The sequence below is a fragment of the Oryctolagus cuniculus genome, chromosome 19 (assembly GCF_051225735.1).
Source record: "Oryctolagus cuniculus isolate XC-2025 breed Fujian yellow rabbit chromosome 19, ASM5122573v1, whole genome shotgun sequence".
Classification (NCBI taxonomy): domain Eukaryota; kingdom Metazoa; phylum Chordata; class Mammalia; order Lagomorpha; family Leporidae; genus Oryctolagus; species Oryctolagus cuniculus.
In genome coordinates this window covers 60,041,873-60,054,625 of record NC_142885.1, presented here as the reverse complement: position 1 = coordinate 60,054,625, position 12,753 = coordinate 60,041,873, and the positions used below count along the sequence as shown (strand labels likewise).

The following is a 12,753-nucleotide window of genomic DNA, read 5'->3' as shown; positions in this document are numbered from 1 at the left end:
AACCAGTGGACGAGAGCTCTTTCTCTATCTGTTTGCCTCCCTCTCTCTGTCTCTTAAATTAAAAAAAAATTTTTTTTTTAATTTTAAAAAAGAGCAAGTCATTTACAAGGAAAAAAAAGATTGATACCATACTTGAAGAGAAGCACTTCAAGGCAAAAGGAAATGGAATAACATATTTAATGTACTTAAAGATACATGAAACGTTCTATCTAGCTAAAGTGAATTAAATATAAAGGCTGTGGACAAGCTAAAACTCAAGAACTCGGGTAGCATTTTCCCTATGATTCTTCCTTTAAAAAAAAAAAATCGTGGACAATAAGCTTCAGACAGCCAAACTCACGGAACCATCTTAAGAGCCGACAGTGGGCATTAAAGGAGTACTTATCCGTAGAACTGAGACTCAGTGACAGCTCTCAGGGAGAGCATGGAGGGCCTAATGGCTGCTGCTGTCACAGCACAGATGCACTGCAGCTATGAAACAGAAAAGCTGAGAGTGGACAGGGCACAGGAGGAGACTAGCAGGGCTGAGCTCCTCATGCTTGGTAATGATGAGTAACAGGTACTTCTTTAAACCAGATGCAGACAAGAGAAGGCATGGAAGATCAGGATTTTTAGCTAATTACAACATTGGTTGTTGCAGGGAATCTAGAAACAGTGATGAAAAGTGAACAAAATTAAAGTATTATATAACTGTCTTTCTGACAGACTGTAAAACGATCAACCATTATTCCTCCTCTTCTTCGGGCCTCTTGCAATGTCACTTTGCTCCTCTTCTCAACAAGGGTGCCATGCATCTCCTGCTTTCCTCCCATCTAAGACTGGCATGCGATCTGTTCCGGGCAGAGGTGTTCCACATGCCGACTGAGGCCTGGAGATCAAGCCCTGGGCACCACGGGGACAAGCCTGAGCTACCTGTCAGCAGACTGAGACCACATGGAGAGAGCCTCCAGTGGTGCCATCTACTCCAGCTGAGACACAGGAGACAAGAGTGAGGTCATCTAACCCAGGCAACCCAGTTCAAACCAGAACCGCCTAAACCTACAGAACTGTGAGAAACAATGTTGTTTTAACCCACTTTGTTTGGGGTGGTTTGTTAGGTACCAACCACCAAAAAATAGGTTAAGAATGGGGAGGTCATGGAAAATATAATATGCTTGCTGACTGCCTTAGAGGGAACAACCAGAAATGGAAAGGTGTTTTTCCAAAGCAGGTAGTAGAGGGGAAGTGTTATCTAATTTCAATATTTCTCCTAGTAGGGAACTAATAGATAAGGAAAATGAGGGGGTGGCTAAAGTATCACATAATGGCATTAGAATATGATATTCCTTGGAACAAAATGCAAGTTTTTCTGAAAAAAAAAAAAAAGTTTCAAAACCAATGAACAAAACCAAAACCTTTACTAATCAAAAGGGACAGAGAATAAATAAAACATACCGTGTAAAGAGCATTCACATTAAAGACTTATGTACATACATCTATAATATCAGACCATAAGAGAGCCAAGGCCAAAAGTTTCATTCTATCAGTAAATTTCAATGGACTTAATTTACCCATTAAAGGCAAGAAATCAAGACTGGCCAGCAAAGACAAGTCTAATATATGCTGTATTGTGGTATTACTATGAATCAAATGATCTGAGTATCTTGTGAAATGAAAAAAAAAAGAGGAAAAAAACCACTCATAAACAGATTATAATTTACTTTAGAAACAGAAAGATATAAGTATGTATAGTCATCTGCTTTTATTAAGAAGAACAATGGAAAGATGAAACATAAACTGAGATTTTAAATAACTGCTTATAAGGGAAGGTCAAGAGCAAGGTGAAGAGATGAGGATAAAAACTAGGCTTTTCTGAAAATGGTGTACCTTGCTTTTTAAGTTTGACTTTGAAACCATGACTATGTTTTACATAACTACAAAACAATTTATGTTTTAAAAGATGATCTCTAAGAACTGAAAACAAAACAAATGAACCTAAGTGTCCCATGTTGGGGGCATCAGCTCACAGCCAGGGAACTGTTCCCAAAGGCCTTAAAACACAGCTCTCAGCTTATGTTTTCCTAACGAGAAAACCACTGCAAAAACCCAATCTTTTACCGTCCTCAGTTATCCCACTGGGAGTGCCTACACTGGCTTTGTTATTCTGAGGCTGTGGGAAGTGCATCATGGAGTAAAGAAAGCGACTGAGGACATGGAGTAAAGAAAGCGACTGAGGAATTCCGCAACACACAGTTTCTGCCACTCGCGGTATCACGGGGACCCAGGATTCTAAGTATGGCAGAAGAGGTGAGCAAAAAACTTGTAGTCCTGAGGCCAAATCAGAAATATGTTAGAACCCATGATGCATTTTTATCTGAAAGAAAGAAAATTTTCTTAGCTCTTGCACTGCAAAGGCTCAGGAACTGGCGAACCCAGTACCATGTGTACTGAGCACCCAGCGTGTAGTCTTCAAACACCATTTTCCATGAAAACTAATGGAGCTCCCTGGAGACATGCTGATTCCAGCGCTGGGGCAGCACATGCACACGCTGGACCTGAGCGTGTTTTCCTATCAGAGTACCAGACACAGGAACTCATCAGCTACCCGAAAGAGGCTCTCACTTGCAAAGCTGGGATAACTGGAACATTAGTAAGGGTTAAGAATGCAACTGACTGAGTCACATCATTAGGTATCTCTTCGTTTTTATGTCTCCAGGCCCAAAATGATAAAACTAACCAACTGGTCACCACTGTCAAGTTCTAAGGAATTAAATTACTTCTTCTTAAAAGCAGTAATTGAATGGAAGGAATCAAATATATATTCTGCTTTTGCTATAAAAATTATCAACCTCACAGCAGATAACTGACAGTTTCTCTCTACACATGTATTCCAGCAAACGGAAGGGAAGGAATGCTAGAATTATATATAGTACCACCACACTGTCGCCTCTAATAGAACCATGGGTCTCGGTTAAGTTTCAACAGCAAAGAAACTGCAACAGAGCGGCACCAGAGGTTCCTCAAGGAGGAATACACCACTACGGAGCTGTATCCCCACCAAATCAAATCTTACTGGGCTCAAGTGTCCAGCTGTAATGGCCAGGTCACATGAAAAAGGAGCCATGAAGACATAAAACACCACGGGTCTGAGAGTGGACACTGTCAGTAAAAAAATTGTCGGGTTCTAAGAAATTCTACAGGACAAATACTGCAGTTCTTCAACAAACGGTGGGCAGTGGAGGTGATGACCGAGGGAGAGAAGACTCATCTACAAAGTAAGAGAGGGTACAGACATTCCAACCCTCACAGTGTGCAGCCCTTACGTGGGTACTGACTTGGAAAAAGATGAACAAACTGGAAATCTTAAGTCAGTCAGTATTCTATGATATTAAGATTTTTTAGAAGCAATAATTGTCTATGTTTTTTAAAAAATCTGTTTTTTAGAGACACACACTAAAACATTTACCAGTAAGCACAATATGCTTCACAAAAAAAGAGAGAGACAGAGTGGGTGCTCAGACTCACAACAGAACTGGCCACGACAGTGGCTGACAAGGGAAGGGGAAATACAGAGAGGAGTCATTATATTCTTCTGGGTTTTTCTGGTGTAACTTTAAAATTTTTTTCCACAGTGAAAGTTCAATCAAACCAACAACCTGACTGTAGCAGCTACCGCCTTACCCCCACACACAGCCCTCATGGGGCACGGTCCTCACTGCAATGGCTTCTCTGTGGCTGGGTAACTGCACCATGAAGCTTCACCCTTGGATTTCCTAGTCCAGTTGTCCAAATAGCCCAGAGGTGGGGAACGCCTGGCCTGCGGACCCTCTAAGTCCCGGGAAATCATCTGGTCTGGCCCTGGCAAAGCAAGAGCAGGAGGACTTGAAATTCAATAAATCTACAGCAGGCTAAGTTTTAAGTTGACAATTCTGTATGGCCTGCAATTGATGTTATAAATATCCAAATGGCCCCTTGCAGGAAAAAAGGTCTTCTGCCCCTCAAACAGCCTAAGATAAAAGATTTATGGGAACATCATTTTCACTCTTCCAGCTTATAGCTCTAGGAAGAGCTTCTATAACATGCACTTTGGCAAACTTTAATACTCCTTCTCCTTTTTCAAATGAAAAACAAAGCAAAATAGAATTCTAGACCAACAATAGAGTAAGTTCCTCCCCCCACCCTCAAACAGTTAAGATGAAGCTTAAATAACTAGAATTTATCTTCCTCTGCCCTTCGGTTCAAGCAAGCATGGAACAAACATATTCAAGGTCATACTCAAGGTCAAGGTCTTGCAGTTGTTCCCTGAAAGCAAATTAGAGCTGTTTCAAACTGCCATGGCTTGCAGCCCCCCCCTCCCCCCCAATCCTCCAAATCCTCCAGCCTGGCAGATATCTGACATGTGGTAAGGCCTGTGCACAAACATCAGTAAATAAAAACACGGGGCCAGTGAACATCAGTTCACACCAACAGAGAAATATTTTACATTCCATCTGGAGTATCTGTTAACTATTACTAAGGAGCTAGAACAAAGGTAAAACAGCCCTCAGTAAGAAGAAAAGCCCCAACACTAACACTACATAAAGATCTTTAGCCACAGATAGCATCTGCGCCACATCAAGAACCACAGAGCACTGGGGTGCAGGGAGGAGGTGGGCTGCCCCAGGGGAGTCTCTTCCCACCAGAAATGCACAGCAGTGACAAACAGGGGAACATTTCTCACGTCCAAATCACACAGTGTCAGAAATGAGAGAACTTAAAGGCAGGGTTGATGACCAAAAGCAGGCTGAGGACCTGGTATAGACCCCAATATCCAGAGGCCACATAATACAGACCCAGACCTGGCCTTGGGTGGGATAGGCTGGTACAGGACCCCTGTACAAAGCTGGGCACACAGAGGAGAGGCCTGCAAGACCTCACTACCAGCCCAGAGAACTGGCAACAAAGTTCCTCCCTGCCCAAGTACCAGGAGAAGGGCAGGGTGACAAAGGTTCCCAAGCGAAATTACACCTTAAGTCTGCTCTATGTGTGGGTATTGAGAAAAGAGAAACTGAGATAGGGCGGGCACTTGGCTCAGTGACGCAGCCTGGGCTGCTGGCAGCCAGTATCAGAGTGCCTGGGTTTGAGTCCCAGCCTCTCAATTCCAGCTTCCTGCGGATGCACACGCTGGGAGGCAGCTGGTGACAGATGGTTCAAACGTCTGGCTCCCTGTCATCCATGAGGGAAAGCCAGCTAGTGTTCCCAGCTCCCTGCTTTGGCCTGGCCCAGCCCTGGCCATTGTAGGCATTTAGCAAGGGAACCAGCGAATGAGATCTCTCTCTCTCTGCCTCTCAAGTAAGTAAGCAAATAAATAAATAAATAATTTCAGGTCAAAACAACAGCCAACAAGTCACTAATTAGAACAAGAGCATGAAAATATTCATAACAAAGATCAATAGAATTATAAGGAAAAATCAATTTCACAACCATAGTAAGAGTTAAAAATATGTAAATATATACATACATATTTCCTTATTACAAAATCATAGGTCAAGCTAACAAATATAATTTGCAAATATATGGAAGACTGGAACAACATTTTTTAAAAGATTTATTTATCTGAAAGGCAGTTACAGGGCAGGGGGAGGAAAAGAGGAGGAAAAAGAGAGAGCGATCTTCCAATTCCTGGTTCACTCCCCAGAAAGCCCCAACAGACAGAGCTGGGCCAGACCAAAGTCAGGAGCCACGAGTTTCATCTGGGTCTTCCACGTGGGTGGCACGGGCCCAAGCACTTGGGCTGTCTTCTGCTGCTTTTCCCAGGCCATAAGCAGGGAGCTAGAACAGAAGTGGAGCAGCCAGGGCTTGAACCCATGCCCATATGGGACGCTGGCATTGTGGGAAGTAGCTTTACCTGCTATGCCACAATGCCGACCCCTGGACCCACATTTTTAACAAGCTTGATTTACTAGACATACAGAATGCTACACTTACCAGTTAAAAACACATTTTCTTATATACACTTGGAATATTTACAAAACCAAATATACCATAAAGCAAGACTCAACAAGTACCAGTCTATCTTTACCACATTATCCAATACAATGTAATAAAATCAGAAACTATGGTGAGGAAGAGATGAAAATTAGAACAATCTCCACTTTCTGCCTCATTTCTCTGGGCACAGAGGGATGCATCCTCTTACTAAACTAAAATTAATATTGTATATGCAATAGAGATCCATCTGATGCAGAAAATGCTAGACATTTATATAGAATACAGAATGAATCTAACATTTAAAAATGAGAGCAGGGCAGCTAATTATGTGAGGAAAACAAAACCTGCTTGCCTCTGTACACCTCCTAGGAATCATGAAGATCAGGGAGATAAAGGACTCAGCCATCAGAGGAGCAGGGAAGCCATACCCTGTAAGTTTTATTAACATTCTCACTTACTTTCAATTTTATTTATTTGAAAGGTGAGTGAGCACATATGAGCAAGTGAGCGCACAAGCTCTCATCCGCTGGTTCCCAAATGCCCACAACAGCTGGCGCTGGGCCAAATCTAAAGCCAGGAGTCAAGAATTCAATCCAAGTCTCCCTAGGATTGCACTAGGGGAAGTCAGAGTTAAGAGCTGGTGCTGTGTATTGAACCCAGGTACCCAATGTGCTACAATGAGTGTCTGAACCACTGGGTAGATACCCACCCCAAGGGTCTCATTTTTCTTAGCCTAAGACACAATAGCACATGAACTATTGTTTTCCCAAGGCAACTACCTAGTTATGGATTGTTTTGTTTTGTTTTTCCTTATCAGTAAGCTTTCAAAGAAGAGCCAAGGCCTGAAGGCACACCAGCATGCTATCACACCCCTGGTCCATCACTGGCAGCTCAGATAATGAAGATTCATTACCAGGTAGCTTTCCTGTCCAAACATGAGTTACCGAAGAGATCCTTACTCCTACGGGCAGCTATTCATGCTGCTGCTGAACTGCCGTATTAGAATATTCAATTTTATCAAGATAAGAAGACAAGGATCAGGTTCTAACATAATCACTTCTCAAAAATGCTTGCAAGCATTTAAAAGGGAGAAGGACAAGCAGGGAAAAAGCTCCCTTAACTCAGATTAGAAATCTAATGAAAATTTAAAGGAATGCCTTTAAATTTCCTCAAAATACTAAAAATATTTTATCTGCACTTGTACATAATTTCTCAAACATTAAGGAGTTAAGATATCTCTGAAGCAATATTAAAACCAAGTTATCAGATATCTATAAACACTTCTCCATGTAGTTAAACCTCAGCAAAATACAACCACAGCAGTGCCACTCAAATCCTGCCCGTTGTTTTCATATGCATTATCCCCTGTTCAGATGCATCAAGTCTTTGTACTGTCAACTGTGAAACTCTTGTTTCACTTATATATCAAAATAAATCTTTCTGTTAGTATAGCTCATGGGGATGAAGGAGAGCTAATTTCAAGAGAAAGGAGGAAGATTTAAATAATGACAGACTCTAAAACATTCTATGATAGAAACTACTACTATTAATTAAAAAAAGAGGAAGGTGTTAAATGAAGTATTTCCTTGTTTGTGCTTATCTGAAGTTATACTTACAGACACTCCTGGGACAGAATTCCAGCTTGGAGATTTCTGAGAAAAATACCCCGATTAAGTCTTCCTCCACACTTCCTAAATGTGACCCTCTATGGATGAGGAAGTCAGGGCACCAATGGATAAAGGCTGTTTGCCAAGAAATTAAACAGATGACCCTCTGCCATCTGAAAGATAAGGAAGTGTCTGGAAAACTCAGGAAGCCTGCTGTGAAGCTGTTCCATACTTGTTGGCCTCCAGCACTTAATACTGATATAGTTCCATCAACACAATGGTCACAAAAGGGACAATCCCTCTGTGATAACAGGGAACCAAATCACTGTCAGCTGAGGTGCACAAACACTCCGTTCAAATGTAAGATGGTGTGGAGAACAAGAATGCCAGGTGAGGCCTGCAGCAGGGCGGACGAAGGCAGCAGCAGGCTGGCCTTGGGACCCCCGCTGGAGCACAGGGCAGTCCCACTCAGCACATCCCTCACGTTCAGGGCCTGCTCTCCTCATTATCACCACCTGCATAGGGGGTCCTGCATGCCAATAACAGGGGTAAGCTGTTCAGTGAATCCAAAGCCATTATCAGCTCAACAGAGCTCAGCGCAGCGCTTCCCTTGACTGCAGGAGAGTGCAGTGCGCGCTGCACAGAGGGGAAGGGGAAGACGAGAAGACTGTCTAACAGAGCGCCGAGCGCTCTCACTTGGATTTCAACCACGGCTGCCACAGGTTGCCTTCTCCCAGTATCTGTCACAAGAATTAAATGCGCTGTCCACTGCATTATTTTTTTTTTTTTTAACTCTTCTTTCATTTCCAGTTCCTTTGTTCCTGAGGGGGCCGAAGTCCAAGCTGAAACAAAGCTCGAGCGAATGGGCTGGCCAAGGAAAACATACATCCTGATTTCTCAAACCTCATTACACAAAGTGAAACTTAAGGTGGCCGTCCACAGTAAGAGGACTCATCTGAAAAAATAAAGACAATGTCATTTTCAATTAAAGTCAAATTCAACAGCTGTCTTGTGTCTTTCTTCACCTAATTATCCAGCCCTTGGAGCCACCCACGGTCACTGCGCCAGTTAATGGAAGAGCTGCCTGCGGAGCCAGGAGAAGCTGTAACACACCACAGTGAGCCCATTTCTGCAGCGTGGTTCCCATCAGGCAAAGAAAGGAATGATTCTCCTTAAGTTCTGAGGAAGCTGCTTATACTTTAAAAGTGGGTAAAAAGTATGCAGCCCAGAAATCCTCTTTCAAAGACTTTGGGTCAACTACCCTTGTGAAGAAAGGAAAGCAGAAAGTAACCCAGTCAAGTCTGGCACTGGCAAAAACCAAGCCCTTACTCCTAGGGAAACACAGGGTTAGGTTCCTCTGAGCCTCAGGTCATGTTCTCATCAACCAATCAACACACCGTCTTGTTGTATGTGTGCTTCTGCTTAAAGACATCTTATATATATTTGTTGACTCATTAACACTGAACTCACAGCCAGCTGCACTGGAACTCATGCCTGAACAAACTTATCTAACACACGTTTTCTCCGTAAAGCGTATCACAGCCTTGTGCTAGGAACACTAGCACTCCAACACTAAGCTATGGGGCCAATTTAAACAAAAAAGTCACCAATGAGAAGGATAAAAATCCCGTATACATAGCACTGATTAAGATGGGGAAAGGGGCACTTGTTTAAGGTATGAGAGCTGAATGAAACCAGGTGACAGAGTGTTACCTTGTTCAACATGTACACTGGGCAACAGATTTCCCTCTGCTCTCCATATGGCTGGGAGAGACCAGGAAAACACCCTGAGTGTTGATTTTGAAGTTACAAAAAATTTTTCACAAGAACAGAATCTGTGAATAATGAAGTCTAGTTATGCTTTTAAAGTCATGCCCAAACCAGCTTCCCAGAGTCTGAGAATAAACCCACAGACCTAATGAGTCCAATCTTAACACATAGCAAGTTTCTCTTTGTGGAGTCCTTATTCCACTTACAAACCTATTGCAAAGCTCCAGGGAGACCCCTGGCTGCACTGATCCAAGATTAATTAAAATAGCAACTCAACTGTAGAAAGCCATTAAAAAGGAGAGGCAACAATAAAAAAATCACTTTGGCAGCAGATTTTGGTCTTGGGTTCAAAAGGTAGAGAACTTGTCTCTTCAGCCTACGTGCAAAGGTGCCCTGAGGAAGTAGCTAACCAAGGCCTCCGATTCAGGCTTCTCTAGCTCCAGACACCGACAGTTTGATCCCACAAGGGTTCCTTGTTGCTTATCTGATGCCACAATGCAGGAGAAGGGGCACCATTGAATCCCAATGCTAAATCTGTCCACATTACTTAGCATGAATAAGCATTCCGGTGACAGGATTTACCCTTGAAGGTGGAAAGGTGGCCTGTTGCCAGCACAACAGCACCATCTTCTGGTTGGTGGGAAGGAACTAAGATGTAAAGCCACACTGAGAGTTAAGCATTTCAATTTCTGTACCGCAGAAGGATGGCAAACTAGCAAATTTAATTTCTGCAAAGTCCAAATAGTGTCAGACCAATCTCAGACTAGAAAAATGTGAACTGTAGGGCACTCCTGGTTGCCATTCCATTTTTGGAAACATTGCAGGCTCTCCAGGGGCTCAGCTCACCCACACTTCCTTGTGGAGGAAGTTCTTTATCACACTGCTAGTCAAACCCACTCCCCTGGGTACACAAAAAGGTTCTCTGCTGGTCACATTAAAGAGCAATGGAGAAATCAGAATCTGCCCTTTCAATGTTGTCTGACTGGTACGCATTAGCAATTAAGGAGCATCCTTAAGGACTTACGTCGCCTTTACGTTCCTGCAAAGTACAAGGCTCCCTGGCAGGCTGTACTAGAGATGGGTCTTGAGCTTGGGGGTCCAAATGAAGATTCCTGTTATAGCTGCTGCAAGCACTTACAGAAATCTAGGTCATGAGACCTAAGAGCTGCAAGGAGCTTCCAAACTTAACCTCTCCCCTAAGAGACCCCGGCCGCGGCTCCACCCCCAGAAACCCCTGGGTGTCAGACTCTTCCTGACTGTGCCTATGAGTTAGGCCACTGGTCCTCCGCCCACAAGAGGGAACAAACAAGGGGAGACAGGGAAGCCAGATGCTCTAACCACAATGGTCCTCTTCTTGGTGAGAAGCTGGAGGCCCTCCTGGCTCCATGGAGCCAGGCTTCAGGAAAGCATTCTCCCCTTCTCCCCTACCATGAACACCAGCACACATGGAGAGGGCGATTCCTCGTGAAACCAAGTCTTTCACTGAGTCTCCTAAGACATTTGAGTTCAAACTTGTCTGACCAAGAACTACAACAGAAATACATTTTTATTACAACCCAGCACACATACACTTCTATCTACATATGCAGATTTAACACAGAAAAAGAGATACATTAAAAAAGAAACTACCATTCCTTCATACAGGGTACAATCTGAGATTTTCTAACATCTGCCTTTTTTTAAATAAAAGAAAATGCAGGTCACTTAGATGACTTCGCAAACTACTGACAGAGTATGACCCACAGTTTGAAAAACACACACACACACTCACACTCTCACTCCTACTCCTACCTTTGTGTAGGGCATGCTCCCTCTCTTCTCTTGCAGCTCAGAACTGGCCCTCTCATAAAGACCACATCAAGGCTCTCCTTAAAACCTTGCACAGGGGCCGTGGTGCAGTAGGTTAATCCTCTGCTGGCATCCCATATGGGCGCCGGTTCTAGTCCCGGTTGCCCCTCTTCCAATCCAGCTCTCTGCTACAGCCTAGGAAAGCAGTAGAGGATGGCCCAAGTACTTGGGCCCCTGCACCCACATGGGAGGCCAGGAAGAAGCTCCTGGTTCCTGGCTTTGGATCGCTGCAGCTCTGGCCGTTGCAGCCATCTGGCGAGTGAACCAATGGAAAGAAGATCTTTCTCTCTGTCTCTCCCTCTCACTGTCTGTGACTCTACCTCTCAAATAAATAAAATCTTAAATAAATAAATAAATAAATAAATAAAAAACCCTTGCCCAGTTCTAAGTCCAGCAGGGTCGCAGACACCAGGATATAAAATAATGATTGAGACATAGCCTCCATTTCAAGAAGCCCAGGCTTCTGAGTGGGACAACCCAACATTACAAGATATGCTGTAGCTTCTGCTAAACACATTGTAATCACTCAATTGTTTATCCACCCTTCTAATTCATGCCAGCACAATTTGTATAAACAAGGTGTAAGTGTTTATCCAAAGATGAATCCATCTAGTAGGCTTCTTTTTTCACAATCTTGTTTGTCAAGGGATAATTTTCATGAACTCTAAATTAGGAACTGAAGTGTGCTGTCACTAGCCAATAGCCCATTTATTACTCTGTGTGGCATTTATAGATGTGGCAGGTTCCCAGATAAATTTAAGTTGGCCTCAGTCTCACAGAGATGGCTATGTACAAGAGTAAACACAAAGACCAACCTTCTAGATGTTTAAAAATACACAGGACCGGCTCAAAGATGTCTCTTTCACCTGCCACCCGTGCCACCCACACATGGACATGAGTGCCACTTGGGCACCTCTGACAATGATCAGGCATTCCCAGGGCAGCTCCCTGTTTGGCTGACCAACTCGACACTTCATATTTGCGAATTCTATTTTTTTTTTATCCACAGCAAATTCTTTTGAAAACCTCAGATGTCTCAAAAAAAGCTGGCTTTATATGACATTTTATTTTAAAACCGATTTAGTCTAAAAGAAACAAATACCCCACATCAATAAGACAGCAGCACTTATACAAGGGTAAGATTCAAACTCCTGTCTTTAACACACAAAATCCCATGCTTCCACCTTCGAAATTCTCCTCCAGGCCCTCTACCACACATACCCCCGGCCCTGGTCACATGCAGGAATGTGCTGGCTCCACTCTTCATGGAAGCTTTCCCAGCCTTCCTCTACTAGGCTGACTCCAACCTTCAGTGGGAGATGAGCACAGGTATCGCCTACTCCAGGAAGCCTTCCTTGCTGATCCTGTTCTGCCATCTCCCTGCCAGGGTGAACTGGCACTCCCTGCCTGGATGGCAGTGCTTAGTGGATACTGATGCTCTGGTTGTCTAGACAAGACAATGAACTCCTTGAGTGTAGAAGCTATTATTTTAACTCTATTCCCCATCTAAATTCAGTCCCTCAATCCTTCAACAGTAGACACACACTTATTTTATACAAAGGATAACACTGCTGGCTTC

General features: G+C 43.4%; 1 protein-coding gene across 16 annotated transcripts in view; it reads right to left on the bottom strand.

The window, feature by feature from the left end:
* Positions 1-12,753, bottom strand: part of PARN (poly(A)-specific ribonuclease) — a 173,122-nt gene that overhangs the window by 74,019 nt on the left and 86,350 nt on the right. Inside the window, exon 20 of one of the 16 annotated variants that reach the window (XM_089321795.1) lies at positions 5,554-5,790. The exons of 14 other annotated variants lie outside the window; for them this stretch is intronic. In XM_089321795.1, the coding sequence (XP_089177921.1) occupies positions 5,708-5,790 (83 nt within the window). In that variant the 3' untranslated portion in view covers positions 5,554-5,707. Of the gene's footprint in view, positions 1-5,553; positions 5,791-12,753 lie in introns of those variants that run through there. One more of the 16 variants, XM_051847833.3, reaches the window with a different exon arrangement.